The sequence below is a fragment of the Pteropus vampyrus genome, unplaced genomic scaffold (genome assembly GCF_000151845.1).
Source record: "Pteropus vampyrus isolate Shadow unplaced genomic scaffold, Pvam_2.0 Scaffold130, whole genome shotgun sequence".
Classification (NCBI taxonomy): Eukaryota; Metazoa; Chordata; class Mammalia; order Chiroptera; family Pteropodidae; genus Pteropus; species Pteropus vampyrus.
The window spans coordinates 4420480-4443989 of record NW_011888911.1 but is presented as its reverse complement, the minus strand read 5'-3'; the positions used below and the strand labels follow the sequence as shown (position 1 = coordinate 4443989).

General features: G+C 50.2%; 2 protein-coding genes across 4 annotated transcripts in view; one reads left to right on the top strand and one right to left on the bottom strand.

Annotated features, from left to right (window-relative positions):
- CDC45 (cell division cycle 45) overlaps positions 1 to 13003 on the top strand; it is a 33758-nt gene extending 20755 nt beyond the window's left edge. For all 3 annotated transcript variants that reach the window (XM_023534672.1, XM_023534673.1, XM_011367203.2), the window contains 9 exons: positions 236 to 367; positions 646 to 744; positions 1395 to 1556; positions 5950 to 6088; positions 6170 to 6253; positions 7621 to 7739; positions 9396 to 9472; positions 11259 to 11325; positions 12872 to 13003. In XM_023534672.1, the coding sequence (XP_023390440.1) occupies positions 236 to 367; positions 646 to 744; positions 1395 to 1556; positions 5950 to 6088; positions 6170 to 6253; positions 7621 to 7739; positions 9396 to 9472; positions 11259 to 11323 (877 nt within the window). In that variant the 3' untranslated portion in view covers positions 11324 to 11325; positions 12872 to 13003. The remainder of the gene's footprint in view (positions 1 to 235; positions 368 to 645; positions 745 to 1394; positions 1557 to 5949; positions 6089 to 6169; positions 6254 to 7620; positions 7740 to 9395; positions 9473 to 11258; positions 11326 to 12871) is intronic.
- Positions 13004 to 16127: 3124 nt separating this feature from the next.
- CLDN5 (claudin 5) lies at positions 16128 to 16796 on the bottom strand. Its single transcript, XM_011367199.1, has one exon. The coding sequence runs from the start codon at positions 16782 to 16784 to the stop codon at positions 16128 to 16130; it is 657 nt and encodes a 218-aa protein (XP_011365501.1). The 5' UTR covers positions 16785 to 16796.
- Between the last annotated feature and the right edge of the window lie 6714 nt (positions 16797 to 23510).

The following is a 23510-nucleotide window of genomic DNA, read 5'->3' as shown; positions in this document are numbered from 1 at the left end:
CCCTAGGCTTTCATAATTCCTTCACCTCAGTTTCCCTGTCTGTGCCCACCACCTCAATCTATATGAGTCAAATTAAGCTAGGAAGGGCAATGAGCTCCAGTTTACCCAGGTGGTAACTGGTTGTGCCTTGGTGAGTGGAGCAAGCTATCTGCTAGAGAATCACAGGTAGGCCATCACAGGGTGGGTGGGGTCCCAGGTCACCGTGCAGCCTCAACCTCCTTGACTGCAGCCCTAGCCTCCGCCTGGTGCTCTACCAGCACTGGTCCCTCCATGACAGCCTGTGCAACACATGCTACACTGCAGCCAGGTTCAAGCTCTGGTCTGTGCATGGGCAGAAGAGGCTCCAGGAGTTCCTTGCAGACATGGGGTGAGTAACTGCCTTTGCCCAGAGTCTCCCACCCCACAATCTCCAAGGGAAAAGCCCTTCCCCTTCATTGTGACTGACTTCGTCTTCATTTCAACTGCTGCTTGTTTCTGTCATAAGTTACTCACTGAGTTCCCAGAATGTTCTCTGAAGGCCCAGGCGGAGAAGTCGCTTGTGGGACACTAGGACCCCTGCAAGGGTTCTCTCTAACCTGTTGGTGTTTCAGCAATCTCAATTTGAACCCAGATCCCTCATGTGACTAGTGCTTTCTGTCTTTCCAGCCTCCCCTTGAAGCAAGTGAAGCAGAAGTTTCAGTCCATGGATATCTCTTTAAAGGAAAATTTGCGGGAGATGATTGAAGAGTCTGCAAATAAATTTGGGTAAACACATTTTCATATATTAAGCTTTGTTAAAGCTTTAGTTTTAACCACATTTCTAAAATAATGCAAAAACAAAACAAAACAAAAAAAAAACAGTACACAAATGAACACGAGCTATTGAACCTTTCCTGAAGTTTTGAGTTCTCTTTGAGTTAAAAATAAGATTTCATAAAGTGCCCAAAAGGTCTAGAATCCTTATATCCTGGGGCTGAAGTGCAAATGTTTGAGGTTGACACAGCCTGTCCCTCACCGGCCACACTAAATGGGCCTGGGAAGAGCCCACTGGCGCCAGGTCCAGGCAAGCTCTGCCCACCCAGGTTCTCTAGGCCCACTGGGGGACCTGTGCCTGGCTACCCCAGCATCCTGGGGCATGGAAGACAACCACATACCATCACCCAGCCCAAAAGTTATTGCCCTGCCCCTAGTCAGCTGAGCAGCTTTGGACAAGGCTCTCAGTGTCCCAGGTTGCAGGGCTGTTATGTCAGGCCTTCTAACCCCTTCCAGCCTCTGGTCAGAATGGCTATACTGCAATGTTGGCAGGGGAGAGAGGAACAGCAGCACATCTGCTCACCTGGCCTGGCTCACTCACAACTTGAGGACACTTCCATGCGCACGTAGGGTGACAGCCATGTCTCTTCCTCCCGTTGCAGGATGAAGGACATGCGCGTACAGACTTTCAGCATTCATTTTGGCTTCAAGCATAAGTTCCTGGCCAGTGATGTCGTCTTTGCCACCATGTCACTGATGGAGAGCCCTGAGAAGGACAGCTCAGGGACAGATAACTTCATCCAGGCTCTGGACAGTCTTTCCAGGTAGTAGCTGTGGCTGTGGCCTCCATTGCCCTCAGCTTCACACTGCCCAAGGAGGCAGGTCTTGGGGAACTCCAAGGTGCAGGGCTGACAGCATCCTGCAGAAACTGCTGAAGTTTAAATTGAAATCACAGTGCACCAGAGCCAGGCAGGTGGGAGCGTGCGTGCAATGTATGTCCTTCCCATCCTCATTATATGTACTTTCTCAAATCTTTTTCATCTTTTTTCTTTTTGATTTTAAAATTTTTCTTTTTCAACTCTTAAGGCATTATTTGTGGTGTTTATTCATTCTTAGGTTTCTTTTAGTTTAGTCATTTCTCATTTCCATTTTTTGAGCTTCATTTTTCTTTTATTTCTAAGCTTTTCTTATCTCACTTCCCAAGATGTCTTATATTATATGTTAATGTCTTTTAGTTCGGTTTGAAATAAGACATTACAGTTTTGATCATTTGGGGGCATATCTTTCTAGTGTACTTCCATCGTCAATAGGGATACTATCCTGCTCCTTATTCTCTTTTTTCTAATAGTAACTTTAAGAGTATTTGACCTTAATACTCATTGTTGCTCATTTTTTTAGTGAATTTAGTTACCTCAACTTTTTAGGAGGAGGCGTGTTTCAGACAGCTTTTCTAAGTTCAGAGAGCTGCCACTGTTGCTTTTGTTTAGTGTTAAAAAATGTAGGAGTCTGCTTTCTGGGGTTTCCTGGTCCTGTTTCTAGCATACTTTTTAAAAACAGCTTTACCGAGCTGTAATATATACGTCATATAATTCACCCATAAAGTGTACAATTTAATGGCTTTTCATATACAAAGTTGTGCAAGCATCATTACTGTATAATTTTAGAACATTTTCATTGTCCCAGAAAGAAACCCTGCTCCCCTTAGCCATCACCTCCCAAATCCTCCATCTCTCCCAGCCTTGGGCAACCACTAATCTACTTTCTGTCTCCATAGATTTGCTATGGAGATTTCATATCAGTGGAATCTGACAGTATGTTGTTCTTTACGTACTGGCTTTTTTCACTTAGAATAATGTTTTCAAGTTTCATCCATTTTATACCATGTGTCAGGATTTTCTTTCTTTTTTTCAAATAATATTCTATTACAGGGATATACCACATTTTATTAATTCATCAGTTGGTGGGCATGTAGGTATCTGCCTTTTGACTATTGTGAATATTACTGCCATAAACATATACAGATAAGTTTCATTTCTCCTGGATATATGTCTGCAAATGGAATTGTTCAGTCACACAGTAATTCTGTTTAACCTTTTGAATAACTGCCAGGCTGTTTTCCAAAACAGCTACACCATTTTACACTCTTACCAGCAGTGTTTGAGATGTGAGTTTGAATTTCTCAACATCTTCATCAGCACTTGTTCTTGTCTGTTTGATTACAGCCATCCTAGTGGGTATGATGTTGTATCTCATTGTGGTTTTGATCTGCATTTCCTTGATGGCTAATGATGTTGAACAACTTTTTGTATGCTTATTAGCCATTTGTATGTCTTGTTTGGAGAATTGTCTATTCAAGTCTTTTGTCCATTTTTAAATTGGTTTGTCTTTGAATTGTAAGAAACATTCGTTATCAGATACATGATTTGCAAATATTTTCTTTCATTCTGTGGGTTGCCTTTTCAATTTCTTGATGTTCCTCTTTGAAGCACAAAAGTTTTTAATTTTGATGAAGTCTAAATTATCTAATTTTTCTTTTGTTTCTTGTGCTTTTGGTGTCATATCTAAGAAACCATTGCCTAATCCAAGGTCATGAATATTTACACCTATGCTTCCTTTAAGAGTTTTATAATTTTGGCCTCTACATTAGGTATATAATTTATTTAAAGCTAATTTTTGTGTCCAGTGTCAGGAAGGGGTCCAACTTTTTTCGTATGTGACATCCAATTGTTCTAACATCATTTGTTGAAAAGACTTCTTTCCCCCATTGAATTATTTTGGCACCCATATTGAAAATCAGTTGACTGTAAATGTGGAAATTTATTTCTAGACTCTCAATTCTAGTCTATCAAATTCATATGTCAGTACTTCCAGCAGTACCACAGTTTTGATTATTATAGCTCTATAGCAAGTGGTGGCTACTCTGGGTTCCTTGGATTTCTGTGAATTTTAGAATCAGCTTGTCATTTCTGCAAAGAAGTCAGATTGTACTGAATCTGTAGATCAATTTGAGGAGCATTGCTATCTTAACAATATGAAGTCTTCTATTCTATAAACGTGGATGGTTTTTCATTTACTTAGATCCGCTTTAATTTCTTTCAACAATGTTTTATAGTTATCAGAGAATAACTTTGTACTTCTTACATGTTAAACTTATTCCTATATATTTTATTTTTGATGCAATTATAAGTGGACTTTTTTATTTTATTTTTTGTTTGCTCATTACTACTACAGAGAAATACAATTAATTTTTGTATATTGATCTCGTATCCTGCAATATTGCTTACCTGGTTTATCAGTTCCAGTAGTTTTTTAGTAGATTCTTTAGGATTTTCCATATACAAAATCATTTCTTCTGCAAATAGAGGTGGTTTTACTTCTCCTTTCCCAGTCTAACTGCCTTATGTTTCATTTTCTTGCCTGATTGCCCTGGCTAGAACCTCCACTAAATCCCAGAGTTTTTTCATTAGTACCTTCACTTTCCTTTGCTATTTTGTCTCTATCTTGCTCAGTTTTGATTTCATTCTCAGAGAGGGGCTCAGTGTGGAAAGGATTTCTGGCCCATTGGGTGGGACTCCCAGGGGTTGACTGCCCTGGCCTCCTAGTCTTTCCCACACCCCTTGCCCGTTACCACTGCCCCTTTTACTTTATTCTGGTCCCTTGTACCTTACCATGGGGCCTTGCGCTCACTAGCTCTTGGATAAGGCAAAACTCCTCTCAGTTTTGGCCAGCATTCCCCATTTGCCTGGAGTTTTCATCATTCTTATGTGTTGCTGCGTCTCTGCTCCCTCCCACACTGATGCTGACAGTACACCAGTCTTGTGGCCAGTTGGTGATCTGTTCCTACCTGCTTATATTTGGGGATTTGTGGTGTTCTCTCATTTCCTCGTTGTGTTGTAAATGTGAATCCTGGGTTTTTGGTTTTGCAGTCGAGTTGCTCTATTTTTATCTGGAAATATGGGGAAATTCGAAAACTACTACCAACTGCTGCTGCCTTCGTCCCAGGGTTGACGCACCAGTTTTAGACATTGTCTACTGACTTCCTGCTATGACAAAAAAACATCTTCCCACTTTTGTGCCCCTTTTGTGTTACAGTTTACCACTATTTTTAGCTCCTTTATAACTTCAGTATACTTACGTCTTCTACTACCAGTGTCTTCTGTCTCCCTACTTAGTAAGAGAATGATATCAGCATCCCTACTTTTCTTCCCCATACCTCCCAGTTTCCGAAAGCTATGATTTTACATTTTCAAGGTTGATAACACTTAATTTTGGATTAGAGAATGTGAGTCTTCTCATCTTTGGCTATAGGTTGATTCTAAAAGAGGAAAATCAATGAATAGTGTTAACTTCATTGTGCTACTAAAATATTCCAGAGTCAATAATAAGCAGTGATTACATTATATTCTGGTACAGCTCTTTGCTTTTCCTGGAGCTCTTAAGTGTCTCCTTTTATCATACCAAGTTTTTTTCTCAGCTCCTTCCACCAGGTATTTCCTGAGTCTCTTAGATAGAGCCTGGAACTCTCTATCTTTTGACTCCAGCTTGGACTTGCATCTCCCTAGGCTGTCATGGACCACTCTTAACTGCACCCTGGTTTAGGGCCAGCATTTCTTGGGATCCTCATCTTTTTTCTTTTTTTACTCACTCAGTTTACTAGAACTCATTTCTCAAGTAACTTAAAGAAAGGGCACATGTGAGGTACTCAGAACTTTCTGAGTTCTTACACATCTAACAATATCTATTTTACCTTCATCTTGATAGGTAGGGAGCTAATGTGACACTTGGGGACCATCGCCTTCTAGGTGCAGAGGCTTCGCTTGAAGACCTCACTTCTCCACAAGGGTTCATTTTAATGGACTCAGAGAGGAACCCTCCTTTTTGCAGGGTTAGGGTAAAAATCCATCTGTCGGGTGCTGGGGTTCCTAGTCTTCCCCCATCCCTCGCCTAGGCCTCTCCTCTGTCAGAACCCTCCAGGCAACCTCCAGGGTCTGCTGGGCAGGATCTTCTCCCTTTGATGGCTTTTAGTCCCCTGCCTTATGACGCCAGCACCCCTTCCCACCTCTCATGTCCATTGCTATGGGTTTATACATTTTTATTCCTTCCTTTCACGTGAAAGGGAGGGTGAGAAATAAACTATCACCCCACACCCCTTCCTGACCCAGAAACCAAGCATTCTCTTTGACTCTGTGCTGAAGCCGTGTGTTTACCGTGTTATAGGAGTAACCTGGACAAGCTGTATCTCGGCCTGGAGCTCGCCAAGAGGCAGCTGCGAGCTACACAGCAGACCATTGCCAGCTGCCTCTGCACCAACCTCGTCATCTCCCAGGGGCCTTTCCTCTACTGCTCCCTCATGGAGGTCAGGCTTCCTAGGACTATGGGCAGGCACCCGACCACACCTGCTGGTGGCACCATCTGACCGTCTGTCTCCTCCCCGCAGGGCACTCCAGACGTCATGCTGTTCTCTAAGCCAGCATCCCTAAGCCTGCTCAGCAGACACCTACTCAAGTCCTTTGTGTGTTCGGTGAGGAGCTGGTGGGTGGGTGCTGGAAGGCAGATGCTTAAGACAGCACTTAGACTGGGCACTAGAAGCTAGTCTTGGGATGCCAGTGACTGTTCTCCAGCTGCTCTCCAAACTTTTCCCTTTTTCTGAGCTGTGTTTTCCTCAGCTGACTCCTAGGAATCTCCCAGTTCCTGCAAGCTCACTCACCATCCTGGTCACTCGGATGAGTAGGGAGGGGCCTCACGGAGTATGTGGGGCTGGGAGTCATGTTTCGCTGTCACAAATCAGGGGAAGATGTTGGTTGGAGCACAGACTCACTTCCCAGCAAAAGTTTGTTTCTTGGGCTGGCTCCCTTTTCTGCATGTGGTTCTGACTTCCCTATGGCCTAACACCCTTCTTTGCCTTGGTCCAGGACACCCCCTCAACTCAGCCGGCATTTGGGCAGGGTCCCCACCCCGATAATGTCAGCTCCGGTTTAGTCGAGGAAAGGTTGATCTCACACATTTCAGCTATCAAAGTCTTACTTTGCTTCCAGGGTGAGAGTTTACACTGGGGGCTACTTTAGACAAAATGTGGAATAGGGGGTTGACATTATCTCATGCTACTGAACTGACCAATAAAATAATTATCTGAGTGTTATGTGAAGATAGTCAAGCAATGACAAAAGGTGTAATAGAGACAAAACATGAGTTCTGAAGTCACCTAGGCTGAGTTTAAATCTCAGCCTCCTCATTTACCAGTTATGTGACACGAGGTCAATTATTTGACCTCTGAGCCTCAGTTTCCCCATCTGTAGAACAGGTGAATGAATATCTACTTCATAGGTCCATTTATTAGATGTGTATTAAGCATCACTACCTGCCAGGTTCTGCTGTTGCAGGGTGACCATCCGTCCCAGTTTGTGTCTTAGGATGCCCTTCAATCCTGGATAGTTGGTCACCTTCGTTGTGGTATGTGGGTGCTGTGGGCATAGCAGTGAATGCAACACTCGAGTCTCCATAGCAAGGAAGCACACATACTGGCAAGAGGGACAGACAAGGAATGAGTACATACATTTTCAGGTGGTGGCACACACTGTGGAGAAGATGAAGCAGGATGAGGGAGAAGGTCTTGGGTGGGGAGGGCCTCCTGAAAGAGGTGATAACTATGTCAGAACCTAAAGGAGGCAAGGGAGGTAACAGCTAAGAGGCAGTAGGGCTGTGACCAGCAGCACGAAAGGAAGTTGGGGTGGCCTCGTTGGGGCTTGTGTGGGCTTAAGTATCTCTTCTGGTGAAATGGAGCTCCAGGAGCATTTGGAGGCAGAACAGTGGGTGTTATCACAGTCCTGGGTACTGAGGGCTGCACTCACCCTGCAGGGCCATGACTGAGGGAGTGTTTTGCCTCCACAGACGAAGAACCGGCGCTGCAAGCTGCTTCCCTTGGTGATGGCCGCCCCACTGAATGTGGAGCAGGGCACAGTGACTGTGGTGGGCATCCCCCCAGAGACTGACAGCTCAGACAAAAAGAAGTGAGCCAGGTTCCGTGTGTCCCGGAAGTTTGGGGGGTGTAGGGGTGTCAATGGCCCATGAGGCCTGCTGAGTTGGGTGGGATTTGCCCTCAAGACTACACCAAGGACAGCCTCTTCTTCCGCAAGGCAGGGCTGTGAGGGCTTCAGTCCACGGGCAGCAGGTTAGCCACTCTCCTTTTATACTTTTGGGCTGTTTCTAGCTCTCCGATATTAATAATGTGCCAGTGAGTTTGAGAATGCACAGGCTCATCTTGCACTTCTGAGAAGCTTCTCTCACCATCTTCTAAACATCTTTCTGGCCCTTCTCTGCATCGTCGGTTCTCTGTTCTTGCCCTCCTCCTGCAGCAGGTTTGGCTTTCCTCCTGCCCACTCGGTCCAGATATGGTGTCGGCTAGCAGGCAGAGCACTAGGGGCCCCCTGCTGCCCCTCCATGCTCCACATAGCTGGAGAATCTGGTGACTAATCCCAGGGGCTGCCTATCACCGTCCTTGGATGTCTGCCTCCAAGGTGCAATTAGTGCCCTGGGTCCAGTGCTCCCCATCAGGTCCCATAAGGCGACCTTGAACAGATGCTGAGTTGCAGCAGGCAGCAGGACACTGCCACCCAGCTTTCTGGTGGGGCAGCTTGGGGGCCTGAAGACCACCCGATGCTGTGTACCCCTCATTTTTCCCAATAAGCCTTTGTTGGCCTCTGCCATGGAAGACACTGGTCCTGGATCCAGATCAATCCTAGCTCCGCGGTCATGAGCTTTGACCTCCTTCAGTGTCTGCAAAGGCCATTTATTATCAAATTGAGAGAAACAATGGACCTTTTTAAGACAAGTGCTTCTGTGTTACGAGGCTGCTCTCCAAAACTCTGCCATAGGTCTTCAATTCGTGGCCGTGCAAGTCAGAGCTGGCCATGAGCTTCTGGCCTGGGTTTCCAAGGTGGCCAGCGAGCACTTCCCCTTTGGGTCACCACAGTCAGCTGTGTCCTCACCCCAGCTGTCAGTTTATCATCGTACGTCATATGCGTAACCATTCTGGTTAACGTTAGCTCTAATCAGTGCACACAGTCTCATGTGAGAGTTGCCATGGAGGCTTGAAGCACACGCCCTTTCACTGCTAGCCCTTACCTGCCGTGGCCCTGATCCCACAGGGGATATACTCTAGATTGTCTCCCTGCTACCCTGTGCTCCTTCCTCCTGTCCTTGCTGGGCTGAATTCCAGTCACATGCCGTAGCCTGGCCTTGCAGCTTCCTCCCAGTCCTACCCTTCTGTGTGTGACTTGGTCTCGTCTGAGACTCCTATCACAGCATGGCTCCCACCAAGCCTCTGCCTCTCACCTGCCACAGCTGCCAGCATGGTGCCAGGCCTGAGGGAGGCTACAGTCAGGGCCCTGGGCATGAAGCCCTGGGGAGTACATAAGGATATTCATGCCCCAAGGGCTGAGAAGGGCTCAGCCAGGTACAGGTGAGGGGCAGCAATGAGAGGCAGTGACTGTCCAGTGAGTGATGCTGAGGCCTCAGAGGGCAGTGGCCCAGGAGGGGTATAAGTGCTGACGGGTGGAAGCAGCAGCTGGGGTAGAGTCTGGGCCACCTCCAGTGTTTGTCCTGGGTACATGAGAAGGGTTTATCGTAGTGACTGGGCCCCCAGTGTGCCTATTATGTGTCCACAGCTTTTTTGGGCGGGCATTTGAGAAGGCAGCAGAGGGCACCAACTCCCGGACACTACACAATTATTTCGACCTCTCAGGTAAGAGTCTGCTGCATTAAGGTCCCTTCAAAATCAGCACTGGCCTTGGAACCAGGGAAGCTGACATGAGAGGTACCCCACCAGCAGCCCTCATGTCCTCCTGGAACCAGCCCTGGGCCTGGCTGCTCTAGGCATGCCTCGGGCCCTGCACCTCCTGTCTGGACCCTGACAGGCTCCCAGGGTTGGCCCTCAGAGAGGGAACAGGTGTTGCCCAGGGAGCCATAGGCCTGGCTCTGGCCTTGCAATCCATCCCTTGAGACCACTTCACCAACGAGCCTGGAGGACTAGCCACTAGGGCGTCAAGGGCCCAGCCCCATCCATCAGGGTCATCTGCCCCTACTGTAGGTTGTAGAAACAGCAGGGTCTGTGACAACCCAAGGGTACCACCTTCCTGGCTATGCTGGCCACCACTTTAGGCCAGCAGCTCTTGTTTGTTGTTGTGAGGGGTCCCACCTTAGACTGCCACGTGGTCCTGCATGATGGCTCAGGTACTTTCTCCATCCTTATGTTACATGAGTCCAAAGAATGGAAGAGCCCTGCCCAGATGGTGGCTTTGGGGGAACCACACCTGCAGGCCAGCCAGCACCCCCCCACAACACCCTGCATTTTCTCTAGCCACCAGCATGGAACATGCTTACATTTGGCCATATTTGCTTTTAATTCTTGCTGACAGATTTAAAGTAGAACAGACATGTTGAGACTTCACCCTTGTATTAGTCTGCTCGGGTTGCCATTAACACATATCGCAGACTGGGGGGTTTAAACAAATTTATTTCTCATCATTCTGGAGGCTAGAAGTCAGATCAAAGAGTCTACAGGGTCAGTTTCTTTTAAAGCCTGTCTCCTTGGCTTGTAGATGGTCATGTTCCCACTATGTCTTCACATGGTTGTCCCTCTGTGTCCAGATCTCTTCCAGCCAGATTGGTTTAGGACCTACCCTTACTGCCTCATTTAACCTAATCACCTTTTTTAAAAGCCCCATCTCCATATAGTCACCTTCTCAGGGAGAGGTTGGCACTGGCTGGCCTGCAGGATGTCCCGCCTCCTCCACACAGGGAGGGTTTGTAGGCTGAGAGCTGCTAGGCCTCTCTTGTGAGTGGAGAAGATGGTCAGAAGGCAGAGGGAGCTGTGGGCAGCACTGCCTAGGCAAGCTGGGCTCAGAGCTCCAGGTGCTATGACCCTTGGCACAGACAGCTGACAGGACCAGGCTAGCTTAGTTTTGCCATCTAATGAGAGCCCATGTGCTTGTCTGAGCCTGATGGCCCCCCAGAGATGGGGCAGTTTGTATTGTGTCCCCCTTCTACGGAAGAGGACACTGAAGCTGAGGGACTTACCAGAGCAGGACTGAAGGCTGGCCTCCTGCCTGACCTCAGGGCCTCTATAACCCACTGTGGGGTAGCACTCTATTCATCAGGGTGGGAAGTCCCATCTGTCTAGGACTGCAGTGGTCTGAGTCATCATATCCCCTGTGTACCCTCTGTTGCCTGTCACTGCTGGTCCCCTGGCTACCTAGAGAGGCCTCCCCACGGACCATAGCCCCAGCCTTACCAATAGAGCAGTTGACAGTTTCTGAGAATTAAATACAGAGGGATGGAGAAGTATAACCTCTTAGCCCAGAATATTCCAGGCCATCAAGTAGCTAAGCCCATTTTGGAATGTGCTGGAGGGTTCCAGCCCTGGATGGTTGGGAAGAGGGAGTTAATGTGCCCTGACTTGTTTTTCTCACTTCTTCACTCCCATCCCTACTCCTCCCATCTCACAAGATGTTTTTCTTTCATTATTGCAGTAATTGAACTGAAAGCGGAGGATCGGAGCAAGTTTTTGGACGGGCTCATTTCCCTCCTGTCCTGAGGGTTAGTGTGGGGGCAGGGCAGGGGTGGCCCTGCTGCAGAGCCTGTGCTGAAGTCCCTCCCGATGCCCTGCAGTGGTCCCCCTGCTTTTTCCCTCCCCTAGGCTTTTACTTGGGTCTTGGACCAGAATGAGGCTCCTGAAGAGATTTGGGGCCAACACATTTTTCCCAAGGATGTCTGTCCCTGGGCTGGCGGCAGTGCCACAATGGGGCATTTTTGAGGGAGCTTAATTGCATTAAGCTCCTGGGACCCCTTCAAAAATAGCTGACACTTGCCACACCATGGGCTGGGCATCAGCAAGGGACACACAGGCCTCCTGGCACTGCTGGTAACAAGGGCACCCCTAGGGGGCCACCTGGAGCCTCTCACAGCCTCTAGTCAGGCCCTGGGCTGGAGCCCACAGGGACATCTATCCAGGCTCTAGTATGCTTGACTTTTAAGAAAGCAAAGTTGTTGGCAGCTACTCAGCTGGGAATTATAAAATGTCTGCTCTACCCGGGCCTGCACCAGCATGCAGCTATAACTGACAGTCCTCTGTGACACTGGACGCCTCTCCATTCAGGGCTTTCCGCACTATCCAACATGGCAACTCTTGAGGGGCCACTCAATAAACAGGCCATATCTGACCAGGTTAGGAGGCCTGCTCGGTGTCTAATGACCACTTCTCAGCACAGGGCCCCCCACACAGGGAATGCCCATGCCCAGCCCTGCATCTCCCTGAGCCTGGGCTAGGGCCACTGCTATGGCAGATGGGCCTGTCAAGGCAGTGTAGGGGGTACCCTCATGCCAGCCCAGATCCTCCTGCTCTACCGTCCATGGTGAGCTGGAAGCTGTGAGGGCAGGCTCCCTTCCCCCGTTGGAGCCCATTAGGCTCTCCTGAGAACAGCATAGGGGGCTTCAGGGAGCCCCAGAGACCCTCAGGTTGGGCTGGGGCACACATGGCCCTTGTTGGGGAGGGCCTCTGGGGTTAGGCCCTTAGGGTCTTCAATGAGGTCTGTTGCGTACCTCATCAGGCTATGCCTATTTCCTCATCTGGAAGGAGACTGACACCCCTTGGACAACAAGTGCTAAACCTCAGCACAGGGCCTTAAGGTGGGGGCAGAGGTATAAGTTTATGACCCAAATCAAAGGTTACAAGTGGGGCTCTTGGGCAGCCCCTCCCCTGCAGCCTGCTCAGTGATGATGCCAGCGCTGCTGTGTGTCCTGCCACCAAAACAGGGTGCAGGGTGGGCCAGCTGGGAAGGGAGAGGAGCAGTTTGCTGGGGGGTCAGGAGGAGATGCTCCAGGCGAGGGGAGCATCACCATGGAGCTGAGGCTGGGCAAGCGTGAAGCCTTCAGGGGTTCTTAAGTGGACAACAGCCTGGACCTGGCCAGTGGGGTACAGTGAAGACGGCAGGCACCTTGGTGACTGTGGGGTGGCCCTCTCTCTGTGAGTGGTGGAGGCTACTCAGAAGCAAGCCCAGTGTATCAGAGGCCCAGATGGTATGTTTACTCTGGGGAGACATCAGAATTGCTTGATATTTATTTTTTTTCTTTTTTTCTTTTACAGAGTTTGATTTCTTCAGAAATGACCTTCTCCTTATTTATATTAACCACATTTTATTTAGTTAGTAAGTTATGGACATAGTTTTTTAGATTCGGAGGACAGTGATTTTTAATGGAATAAAATGCTTATTTTAGGTTTGGTGCCCCAATCTTTGCTCTATTTACAGGGCTAGTGCTTGGTTGTACCCTGAGTCTTCTCTGGGTCCAGAGCAGCCTTGATACTGGCCCCTGGGCGGCCCCTGGGCACCCCCAGGGCCCAGCAGGAAATGAACACCCTGGTTGCGTGGAGAGATGGCAATGGGCAGAGACAGGGCCCCTGAGCACCTGAACCTATGCATAGCATGTGCACTGACTACTGCCTGGCAATGCCAGCCAGGACCTGGCTTTGTCTGCCCTCCCAAGACTTCCTCCTATCTGCCTGGCTCTGGCAGCATCTCAAGATCACCCTCTGGATGGTGCCCCCACCAGACCATGCCCTCCACAGCTGTCATCTCACCCTTTAGCATCTACCTGTCTAAGCACCCCCAGCCCCACAGGCACACAACAGGTACCGCCAGGCTACTGGGCAAGGTCCCAAGCCAGGAAGGGCGGGGCAGGAGACACTGTGCCCCCGAGGTCAATTTCACTTGTGTCTTGGTCACAGAAGGTCTGAGCTGGATGGGACCTCAATCTCCAAAGTCTTCAGAGCAGTGAGAGTTCTCAGGAGAGCCATCAGCTAGCCCAGAGCATGATCTAGAGGCAAGAATGCTCCCTGTCCCCATCCATTCCTGCCCTTTGGGGAGGAGCTGTTCTCACAAGTGGCAGAGGCTGTCTGTGGCCACCACCTGGAGCATGGGTATCGGGAAGCAGACAGACCAAGGAAGCAGACAAGCCGCCTTGGGTTGTGGGCAGGAGGGAGCATAGTGGTTTGGCAGGCTTTAAGTTGATGGGGGTAAAACCCAGAAAGAGCCCATTGGGATTGAGGATGTGGTGGGTAGGGCCAGGTCTCAAGTCCTTGGGAAGGGGTAGTGGGCACAGTGGGGTCGGCTATATTGGTGGCCAACTCTTCTCTCTTGACCTCTGGCAGTGGAGTCTACCCCTGTTCTTCCTGGCATAGGTCAGGCAGCAGTAGCCTGGCTCCTCAGGGTCCTCAAGCTGCCCACCCTATCTGTTTACAAAAGCTAGGGCTAAACAGCTACCCTTCAGAATCCTAGCTGATCCCTGGGGCCTGAAGGAGTCAGAGAGTTCTGGGCTTATGTGGGATGCAGCCTGCGTTCCTGGCCAAATGCCCTGTACCCAGCACTAGCTGGCCCCAGCAGCCAGGGGCAGCAATGCAAAAACCAGGATCACATACTCCTGCACTTAGAGACTGTTCTTAGTCCCTTCTGCACATGCCAGGCAGGGTTGCCATGGGGGGCTACTGAGTACCTCTGTGCCATGGGCTCATCCCATTGTTGGGCTGTCAGGCCACCAGTCGTTTTAGCCTCCCTGGAAGTCCCATTCAACTGGTTCTGCTACTGCCACCCTGAGTCCCTCTGAGCCCATGTCCTGGGGTTCTCAAGCCCCGGCCACGGCCCCCACCTTCAAGGAGCCTGGCCAAGCCTGAGAGACTCCTTGCCACTGGATGTGGCCCAGGCATTTCTGGACAGGGCTCCTGAGGCCGAGGTTGGTGACAATGCCAAGCCTTTCTGCTGGCTGGGTTTAAAGTGCCTCCCTGCATCTCCCCTACTCCCATCCACTGTTCTCTTCTGCCCTGGCCTTTGGGAAAAGGTAAAAATGCATTCAAAGTACCTAGAACAGGGTTGGCAGTAATAAGCTCTAACAGCTCTGGTTTGCTCTACCTTCCTGGGACCCCCACCCTCAGGTGCCTGGCCAGGGACAACATGGCCCCAGGCGTCCCACTCAGGAAGAAGGTCACAGGGTGCTCCCTGCAGGTGCTGGCACAGGCGCTAAAGGTTAGCACAAGTCTGAGGTGGCTGCCAGGCCAGTACAGTGGGCACAGGACCTACACAGCCACCCAAAGATTGGCAGAAGAGCCAGGACAGGGGCTGGAGGCAAGCCCAGGCACTCTCCAGACAACTGGCTCTGAGGCCTCTCCATGGCAACATGCTTGTGGACCTAGCTCTGCGGGAACACAGCACACATCCTGGAATCGCCCCTGTTCCCGCTTCACTGTCAGAAAGGGCCCTTTTCTGACATGATGTACAGATCTATAGCCGTTTAATAAGACCTAGAGATAAGTGAGCCAAGGAGGCAGGTGGAAAATACCTAGCCTGTGGAGCCCAGCAGCCTAGCAGCCTACCCTCAGCACTTCCTGTATTCCAAGCCCCCACGCACTGTCTTGGGAGGGGGTGGGTCCAACCTGCATCCTCTGCTGGGGTCTCCCTCCCCCTTTCCTCCCATGACTCAGCAGAGGCTCTTCTAACTACAGGGCTCACCTTCCTGGGATTTAGTGACCTGTGGCTGTTTCCCACCTAGCAGGAAAAGTGATCAAGTGGCAGGAAGGACCCAAGGAGCCAGATGTGGGAGAGTACCCACAGGAGCCTTTTAAACAGGAGTCCTTGGGTGGGTGGGTGAATGGGAGCAACTGGGCATAGGCATGACTGGACAGAGAACAGGACACAGATGGGAGGGTATTCAAACCATTTACTAAGCAAATTTTTACCCGTCCCCCAAGATATGAAGGAGGGCAGGGCCCCAGCCCCACACTCAGGATCTGAGTGTGCCCATAAGCCTCCCTTGGAGAGCTGCTGGGGTAAAGGAGGTAGGTCCAGGCCAAGTCTTTTGGTCCCCCTGGGCTCAGACCTCGCTGATGGGGTAAAGGCCAGCTGTACACATCCTTCAGGCAACCCAGCTGAAGGTCCTGGGCCCACCGTCTGCCCCTCTGGATTTAGCAGGAGCCGCTGGAAAGTACGGCGGCACCCCAGACTCCGAGGACGAGAGAAGTGGCATCTTTAGTCCAGTGCCCACACAACAAAGGAACGCGCGCCATTCCCACGTCGGAGCCAGCACTGCGCACAGAGAACAGAACCGAGCGAGTCCTCCTAAGTGCGTGTCGCCTGTTCAGGGCAGGGCAGGGCCCGGCGAGTGGCAATTGGAGTGGACAGGCTTCAGGCACTGGCAGGGTCCCGTCAGTGGCGTGCGTGCTGGCGCAGAGCTGGGCATTCCACGGAGCTTGTGCGTGGCGCGGCCCAAAGCAGGCATCAGTCCGTGCGGGACTCCCTGGCCAGTCCGGCTCCGGGGCACGACTGGCGCGAGGGGCCTCGCTGTGCCCGGCGCCTTCAGACGTAGTTCTTCTTGTCATAGTCGCCGCCGGCCCCGGGCCGCCGAGGCGCCGAATACTTTACAGGGAAGCTGAGGTCCGGGCGGCCAGCACAGACCCAGGCGCCGCAGCACACGAGGCCCCCGCCGCACATGAGCAGCGCCGAGGCCGCCCAGCCTATGTACAGCGCCGCGCCCAGCTCGTATTTCTGCGACATGGGTACGGTCGGGTCGTAAAACTCGCGGACCACGATGTTGGCGAACCAACAGAGCGGCACGAGTGCCAGCAACCCGCAGAGCGAGTAGAGTGCGCCGCCCGTGAGAGCCACGCGCGCCTTGCCAGGACCGGGGGCCACGCAGGTCGTGCACTGCGCGCCTGCCAGGGTCACGAAGAGGGCGACCAGCGCCAGCAGTACGGCGCCCACGGTGAGCGCCCGCGCCGCCTGCACCTCGGTGCTCAGCGCCAGCACTGAGTCGTACACCTTGCATTGCATGTGCCCCGTGCTCTGCACCACACACGACATCCACAGCCCCTTCCAGGTGGTCTGCGCCGTCACGATGTTGTGGTCCAAGAAGGCGGTCACCTGCCACATAGGCAGCCCACATGCCAGGATCAGGCCCACCCATCCCACCAGGCACAGCACCAGGCCGAGGATCTCCAGAGCCGCCGACCCCATGGCTGGAGGTGAGACGCGCGCCCGAAAGCCCCGGGACCGGGGGGTGAGGGGGCGGGGGCGGCGATACCTCGGATGAGCAAGTCGGCGCCCTGCACGGACCCTGGTACCCGCGCGCCGGGCTCACCGCCCTCGGTCCACTGCCCCAGCAGTCTGCAGCACACCCTTGGGTCTGCCAGCGCCTCCGGGGGGCTTCCTATTTGAAGGTTCGTGGGGCGGACTCTACCCCTCGGCCCGGCCCCCCAGCCCCAAGCAGCCAATCCGCGCGCGGGCCAGCGGCTCGCAGCCAATCATGGCGACCCCTGGCAGCCGCAGTTTGGGAAAGAACTGCGAGTGGGATAGCAGAGGGCGCTGGTACAGCTAACACTCGCCGCCTCCGTCGCCCCCAACCCCCCACCCACCGTTGCTCTAGTCGCTGCCAGCGCCTTCTACCTCCCTGTGTGTCCCCGCCTCGCCATTTAAGGAGCTGCATGATCCCCAGCTTCCCCTGCAAGTTCCCCAAACAAGCCTGATGGTTCCTAACCGCGGGGCCAGCTCCACCGTTTCCTGGCCAAGGTCTGCCGGATCCCGGGGCGGGGGTGAGGGGTGGGGGGTGAGTGGCTCTCGTGGCCCCTTTTCCTGGGTTAGCCAAGCACATCTTGGTCTATTCCTCCAGGAAGCTCGCCCTGTAGTCCAAGCCCGACCCAGGCCCCTACTCAGCACCCTTACTGCAAGGTGCCCCTCTGAGTCCTGGCGGCGCTGTCTCTCCCACAGGCGGAGAGTCTGGGCAGGATTGTGCGGGTCAGGCTGGCCTCCAGCCTCGTCTAAGGCCCTGCCCAGAGCCACTGGCCTCCAAGCACTGCTTCCCTGGGGCCTAAGGCCCCAGCACAAAGCAAGCAGCACAGGAAACTTTCTATGGCCCTAGGAGACCCCTCAACTCTGCCCCTGCCTCCGGGACTTCCTAGACCTCCCAACCTTCCCAAAGGCCAATCTTCTTCCTGAGATGCTGCCCATCCCCCATCCTAGGAGGCAGGGGCAGAGTTGATCGTGCTCAGGCGACATCACTTCAGGAAGTCCCTAGTGCTCCCCAATGACACAGCACACCGGCTGTACTTTCAGGAGCAGCCGGTGGCGCCAGGCTCCAGGCCTACTCTGGCCCTCAGACAGGAGAGACACAAAGAGACAAAAGAGTCTGTGCTCTGTCTTCCCACCAGTAGCAGTGGTACCCCTGGCACTCCAGCCCCAAGGCCACCCTCCGGAAGCCAACTTGGAGTTTCCTGGCTGGGAGGAAGAGCCCCCATCCTTGTTGGAGGAGGGAGGCACGGGATTTCCGGGCATTCTTCTGCACAATGGCCCAGCCGTTTCTCAAAAGGCGCACTGGGATGGACACTGGGCCCCCCTGAGACTCAGGTGGGGTCAGTAGGCCCTGTAGCCCACAACCCCATGGGGGCACCAGCTCCTTTCTGGTACCCTCACCCCCACACTCCCTGTCGGCCCCTTTGTTTTCAGCAAAGTCTACTCCATCCTGGACTGGGGCCACTGAGACTCCCATGCTTTCCTCTGGTCCAAGGTGCTTGGCTGTGATAGACAGGGCCCTCCACAGAGAAGGCCAGCCACAGCCATGGAAGCTTCGATAAATCTGACCCTCCTGAGCCCTGGTTCCTTCCTCCTCAGGTGGCTCTGAGATAAGGCCAATACCCTGTTGCCTCAGCATGACGAGAGGCCTGAGAGAAGTTTGCTGGGCCCTGTGGGTGAGGATGGGGTGTGGAAGGAAGCTCGACTCCCTTCCTTTCCCCCATCTCACCTCCCTCCATCAAGGACCACTTCCTCCTCCCGGCCACCACCTTACTGGCTGCAGACCTGTGGGCCTCACCTCCTCCACCCCGTAGACCCTCCTGGACATCCCCTCCGCCATCTACTCCAGAGGGCCCAGTCATACCACCTGTCCACTCCCTCAATCCTGCTCCCTCCAACCCGAGTCCAGGGACCTTGCCCAGGGTCCCCATACCACACACCACACTGTTGTCTTCCCAGGATGACTGCCCTGGCTTCCTCGGCCGTCTAGGCTCCACCTTTGCCCATTTGGGCTGTTCTCCTCGGGGCAGCTGGGCCATCCTGGCAGGCCCCTCCCCTGGCTCACACTCTGCCTAAAACCCTCCATGGCTCTCGCTGCCTATGAACAAAGTGCTGACATCTGGGAGTGGCCTAGGATTACTTGTGCCTGGCTGCATTGGGCCTGGCCAGTTCAGCAGCACACCATAAACCACCCAGACTTGCCCAACTCTGGTCCCTCAGGCTGGTCTGTCTCTCACCCATGGCCTCTTCTGCCTGCAGCGCATGTGCTTCGGCTTGGAGCCGGCTCATCTGCTGCATTGCGTTGCTGAAGTCACTTCCTCTCAGAGGCCTTTCTACCCCCATACCCCAGCCTTGCTCCTAGAGGTCTAAGCTAGAACTTTCTGTCTGCTCTTGTTGGTTTTCCCCACCAGTATCCAGGAACAAGCCTCAACACAGCAGCCATCCTCATGCATCTGTCCTAGGTGGAGGACTGCCTGCTGCTCCTCCAGCCAGCTTGGAGCTACAGCTGCATGAAGATCACTCCTTTCACCTGCCTACCTGCCTCTCTTTCTTCATCACTTTGGGCCCAGCCCAGGACCTACCTCCAGCCTGGTACCCCATATTGCCCCCAGTGAGCCCGCCGTATCTTGGGGAGCTGCTAGAGGATTGTCAAGCTCCACCTCCCACAATCTGATTGCTACCTCAACATTGCTGTAGAGGTTGCGGTCCCAGCCCACAGTGGAACCAGAGCCACCAAAGAAAGGCCCAGTTCACACCCAGGAAGAGCATGAAGACAACCCACCCTTCCTTCCATTCAGAAGGGTCTCTTGACTACCTGCTGTCTCTGGTGGAGCACAACTCAGGGATCTCCTGCCCTCCACCAGTAACTGGGTAGGGCCATTTCAGGTGTGCCGATAGCCTGGGGGAAAGAGACGGCAGTGTGGCACTGAGTGATGGTCTCTTTGGGAAACTGACAATTCAGCCAAGATCGAGGGAAGAAGTTCATGCAAGAGCCCAAAGGTAGGAAGGGGCAAAGTGCCTGAGGGGCAGACAGAGGCCCATGTGACCAATGTCACATGGTGGGGCTGCAAGCCAGGTTCAAAGGGGATCTGGGGCTGGGTAGGAATGTTAATCCCTGATCTCTGAAGAAGGGCTCACTGGCCAGCATGCCAGCCAAGGCCACCTGCTCATCTACAGCCATTGTTCTCTTTCTCAGGGGAAGTGCAGCAGGATCTCATTAATTGTGTGAGGGAAAGGCCTGAGTCAGCAGAAAAGCAGTTATCTTGAGCAACTGCTGGCTGACCCTGCATAAAGGTGATCCGGTGACCTTCCAAAGACAATTTAAATTTAGGCTCCATATTCCAGGGGATTGGGTTTTGAGAAGCTCCTAGTTAAGCAATTTTATTTCAGGGGAAGTGAAAAACAGTATTTCTTCTATTTTTCAGCTTTGAAACAGTTAAGGATGTCTTCCTCCAATGTGGCAAATGTTTCTTGGAACAAGCCACTACTCCAAGAGGCTGCTTGGGTCCTCAGTGTCACCTGGCCCTGCTCTGGGGGCATGTGGTGCCCTGAGTGGGAGGGGCACCACCTGCACTGATGTGAAGAACAGGCATTGACAAACAGCCAGTGAATTCACAATTCAGACTAGTGAGTTGGCCTCTCCTTGCCTTAGTTTCACCATTGGTTGCAAAACTCTTCATGGTGAAGACTGCAAGGTTGGAAGGGAGGCCATCTCTGATCCTGGGTCCTCTGCTGCCATTCCTGAACTCCCTCCAGGTTTCCAAGACATCCTTCCTGGCTTTCTTGACCTTCACAGCTCATCTGACTACAGTCTGGTCCTTGACAGTGGGCACCACTGGCTGTTTGTCAGAATTAGACGGCACTGTGGCTTTACCTTCCCCAGTAAGTAAGGAGGTGGAGGCAGGGAGCTCTGGTTGACAGGGCCCCAGGATCCTATAGACCCCTGTGTCTTCATGGACTGCATCAGATTGTGGTCTCTGTGTGGTGCAACTCCCCATCTAGGAGCCTAGGGGAAGCTAGTCATGGTTCTGTGAAATAACAGTGCCCTTGCTGCCCCTCCATCCCTCATGCCTATACTGCCTCCATGGCCTCTCTCCCAATTCCTGCCTTCTAAGATTCCTTCCTTCTCTGAATTTCATAACAATTTTATGCCCTTTTCACCTAAAATCAAAGAGTAATTCTGGATCCTCATATTTTATGTAGCATCATGTTATAAACATGTCCCTACTTTGTTAAAAACATCCTCTTGATTATCTTTGTTTCTAACTTCCCGGAAGATGGCCTTGAGAATTGGACAGAGCCAGGATGGAATCATCAGTCTCTGCCACTCCCAGGGTGGGGCGAAGCATGACCAGGGCAATCTGGAGACGATAATGGGCTTGACATCAAAGGATTGTCAAGGGGCTTAGTGGACAGCACTTCTTGGCTCAAGGTGGACACTGGATTAACGTTAATGATGATGACTTCTGGTTATGTAACCATCTCTCAAGACATAGTCTTATAAATGATAATTTTTCTGTTATAAATAATGCTGCTATGAATGTCATTATTTATAAGCCTTGGCATTTTGGATGATTTTCTCAGGAAAAATTCCTCAAAGTAAAATTTTTGGCTCACGCCCAGGAGGTTGTATCAGTGACCCCTTATGTGAGTATGAATTTTCACTGCCTATCACCAGCACTGGGTATTCACAGTTTTAAGCTTACCAATTGAATAGGTAGAAAATAGTATCCTACTTTAATCTGCATTTCTTTGAACAGTAATGAGGTTAAATTTTCTTTCCCAATTCATAAAGCTCATTTTTTTTTCCTCTTTGGAGAATTGTCTATGTACTCACATAGAGCATTGATGTTTTTCTCACTTTATCTGTTGGAAACAGCACATCCTTTTGCCATTTGCTACTTAATCTATTAATGATTTTTTTCAAGATGTTATAGAAGTTTAAATTTTTGAGTGTTTAAATCTATTAAGGTTTTTGTGTGATTTCTTTCTTTATTTTTAACCACCAAAAAGTCCTATATCCAGAAGATACAAATTAAGTTATATTTTCTTATAGTTTTCTTCTGCCTCTCCTCATGGCAAGGAGAGCTTCTGATTCTGACCAAGATGGATGGAACTAACACTAGATTAGAGTTTTGCTCAACCTCAGTACGGGGAGCAGAGCAGAGGAAATAATCAGTAAATGTGAAGATAGAACAATATGATTATCACATCTAAACAAGAGAAAGAATGTAGACTGAAAAAAGAGGAGAGCCTCGGGAAACATGGGATTGCAACAAAAGATCTAACATCCATGTCATTGGAGGAGAAGAGAAAGAAGGTAGGGTTAAAAAAAAAAGTACTCAAATAATATCTGGAAATGTCCTAAAATTAGCAAAAAGGAAAGAAAGAGCCTATAGATTCAAGGTGTTGCCCAAACCCTAAACAGGGTGAACTCAAAGAAATCCACACCAAGACACATCATAATTAAAGTTCTGACAACCAAAGACAAAAGAAAATATCGAAAGGAGCCAGAATAAAAAGGACACTTCACCTATAGGGGGAAAACAAGTCAAACAGCTGAAGGTTTCTCATCAGAAACCACGGAGACCAAAGAATAGCACTTTGTTTTAAGTGCTAGAAGAAAAAAATGTCAACCCAGAATTCTATATCTAGTAAATATATTCTTCAGAAATGAAGGAGAAATAAATATATTCTCCTAAGGCAAACTAAGAGAATTTGTCATCAGTAGATGTGCTGTAAAGAATGGTTAAAAGATGTTTCTTAAACAGAAAGGAAATGATGAAAGGAGGAATCTTTGAACAGCAAGAAGGAAGAAAGAACATGATAAGCCAAATCTTGCTAAGTATAATAGACTTACCTTCTCCTCTTGAGTTTTCTAAATTATGTTTGATGGTTAAAACAAAAATTATTACACTGCCTAAAGTTGCTCTCAGTGTAGATAGGGGAAATATCTAAGATAATTATAATATGAATAGGGGAGGGTAATGGGACATAAAGGGAGATATCTTTTCTATACTTCACTCTAAATGGTAAAATGTGGGCACCAGTAGACTTCGATGAGTTATGCTTATGTAATGTAATCCTAGAGCAACCACTAAAAAGCTATACAAAGAGATACACTTAAACATGCTATAGATCCAAATAGAATTCTAAAAGATGTCCAATTAAACCACAGGAAGGTAGGAAAAAGTAAACAAACAAGAAAAGAGAGAACAAACAAACAGAAAACAAAAATAAAGTGTCAGACTTATGCCTTACCATATCAATAATTGCACTAAATGTAAGTGCTCTAAATAGGACAATTAAACAACAGAGATTGGTTGAGTAGACATAAAAACATGACCCAAATACATGCTATTTAAAAGAAACTCACTCAAATACAATGACATGCGTAGGTTGAAAGCAAAAGGATAGGAAATGATATACTACATAAACAAATAAATGTAGGAGTTACTGTATTAATATCAGATCAAGTAGACTTCATTAAGAAATGTACCAGGGACAGAAAAAGATATTATAGTGATGAAAATGTCAGAGCAATTCTAAATGTGTCTGCGCCAAACAACAGAGCTGGAAAATAAGTGAAGCAAAAACTGACAATTATAGTTGAAATTTCAACACTTCTTTCTCAGCAACTGATAGAACAACTAGACAAAAGATCAGAAAGAAGAT

Bases quoted from the DNA above. Each gene is read 5' to 3' on its own strand.
- CLDN5 (XM_011367199.1), bottom strand. From the start codon at position 16,784: ATGGGGTCGGCGGCTCTGGAGATCCTCGGCCTGGTGCTGTGCCTGGTG.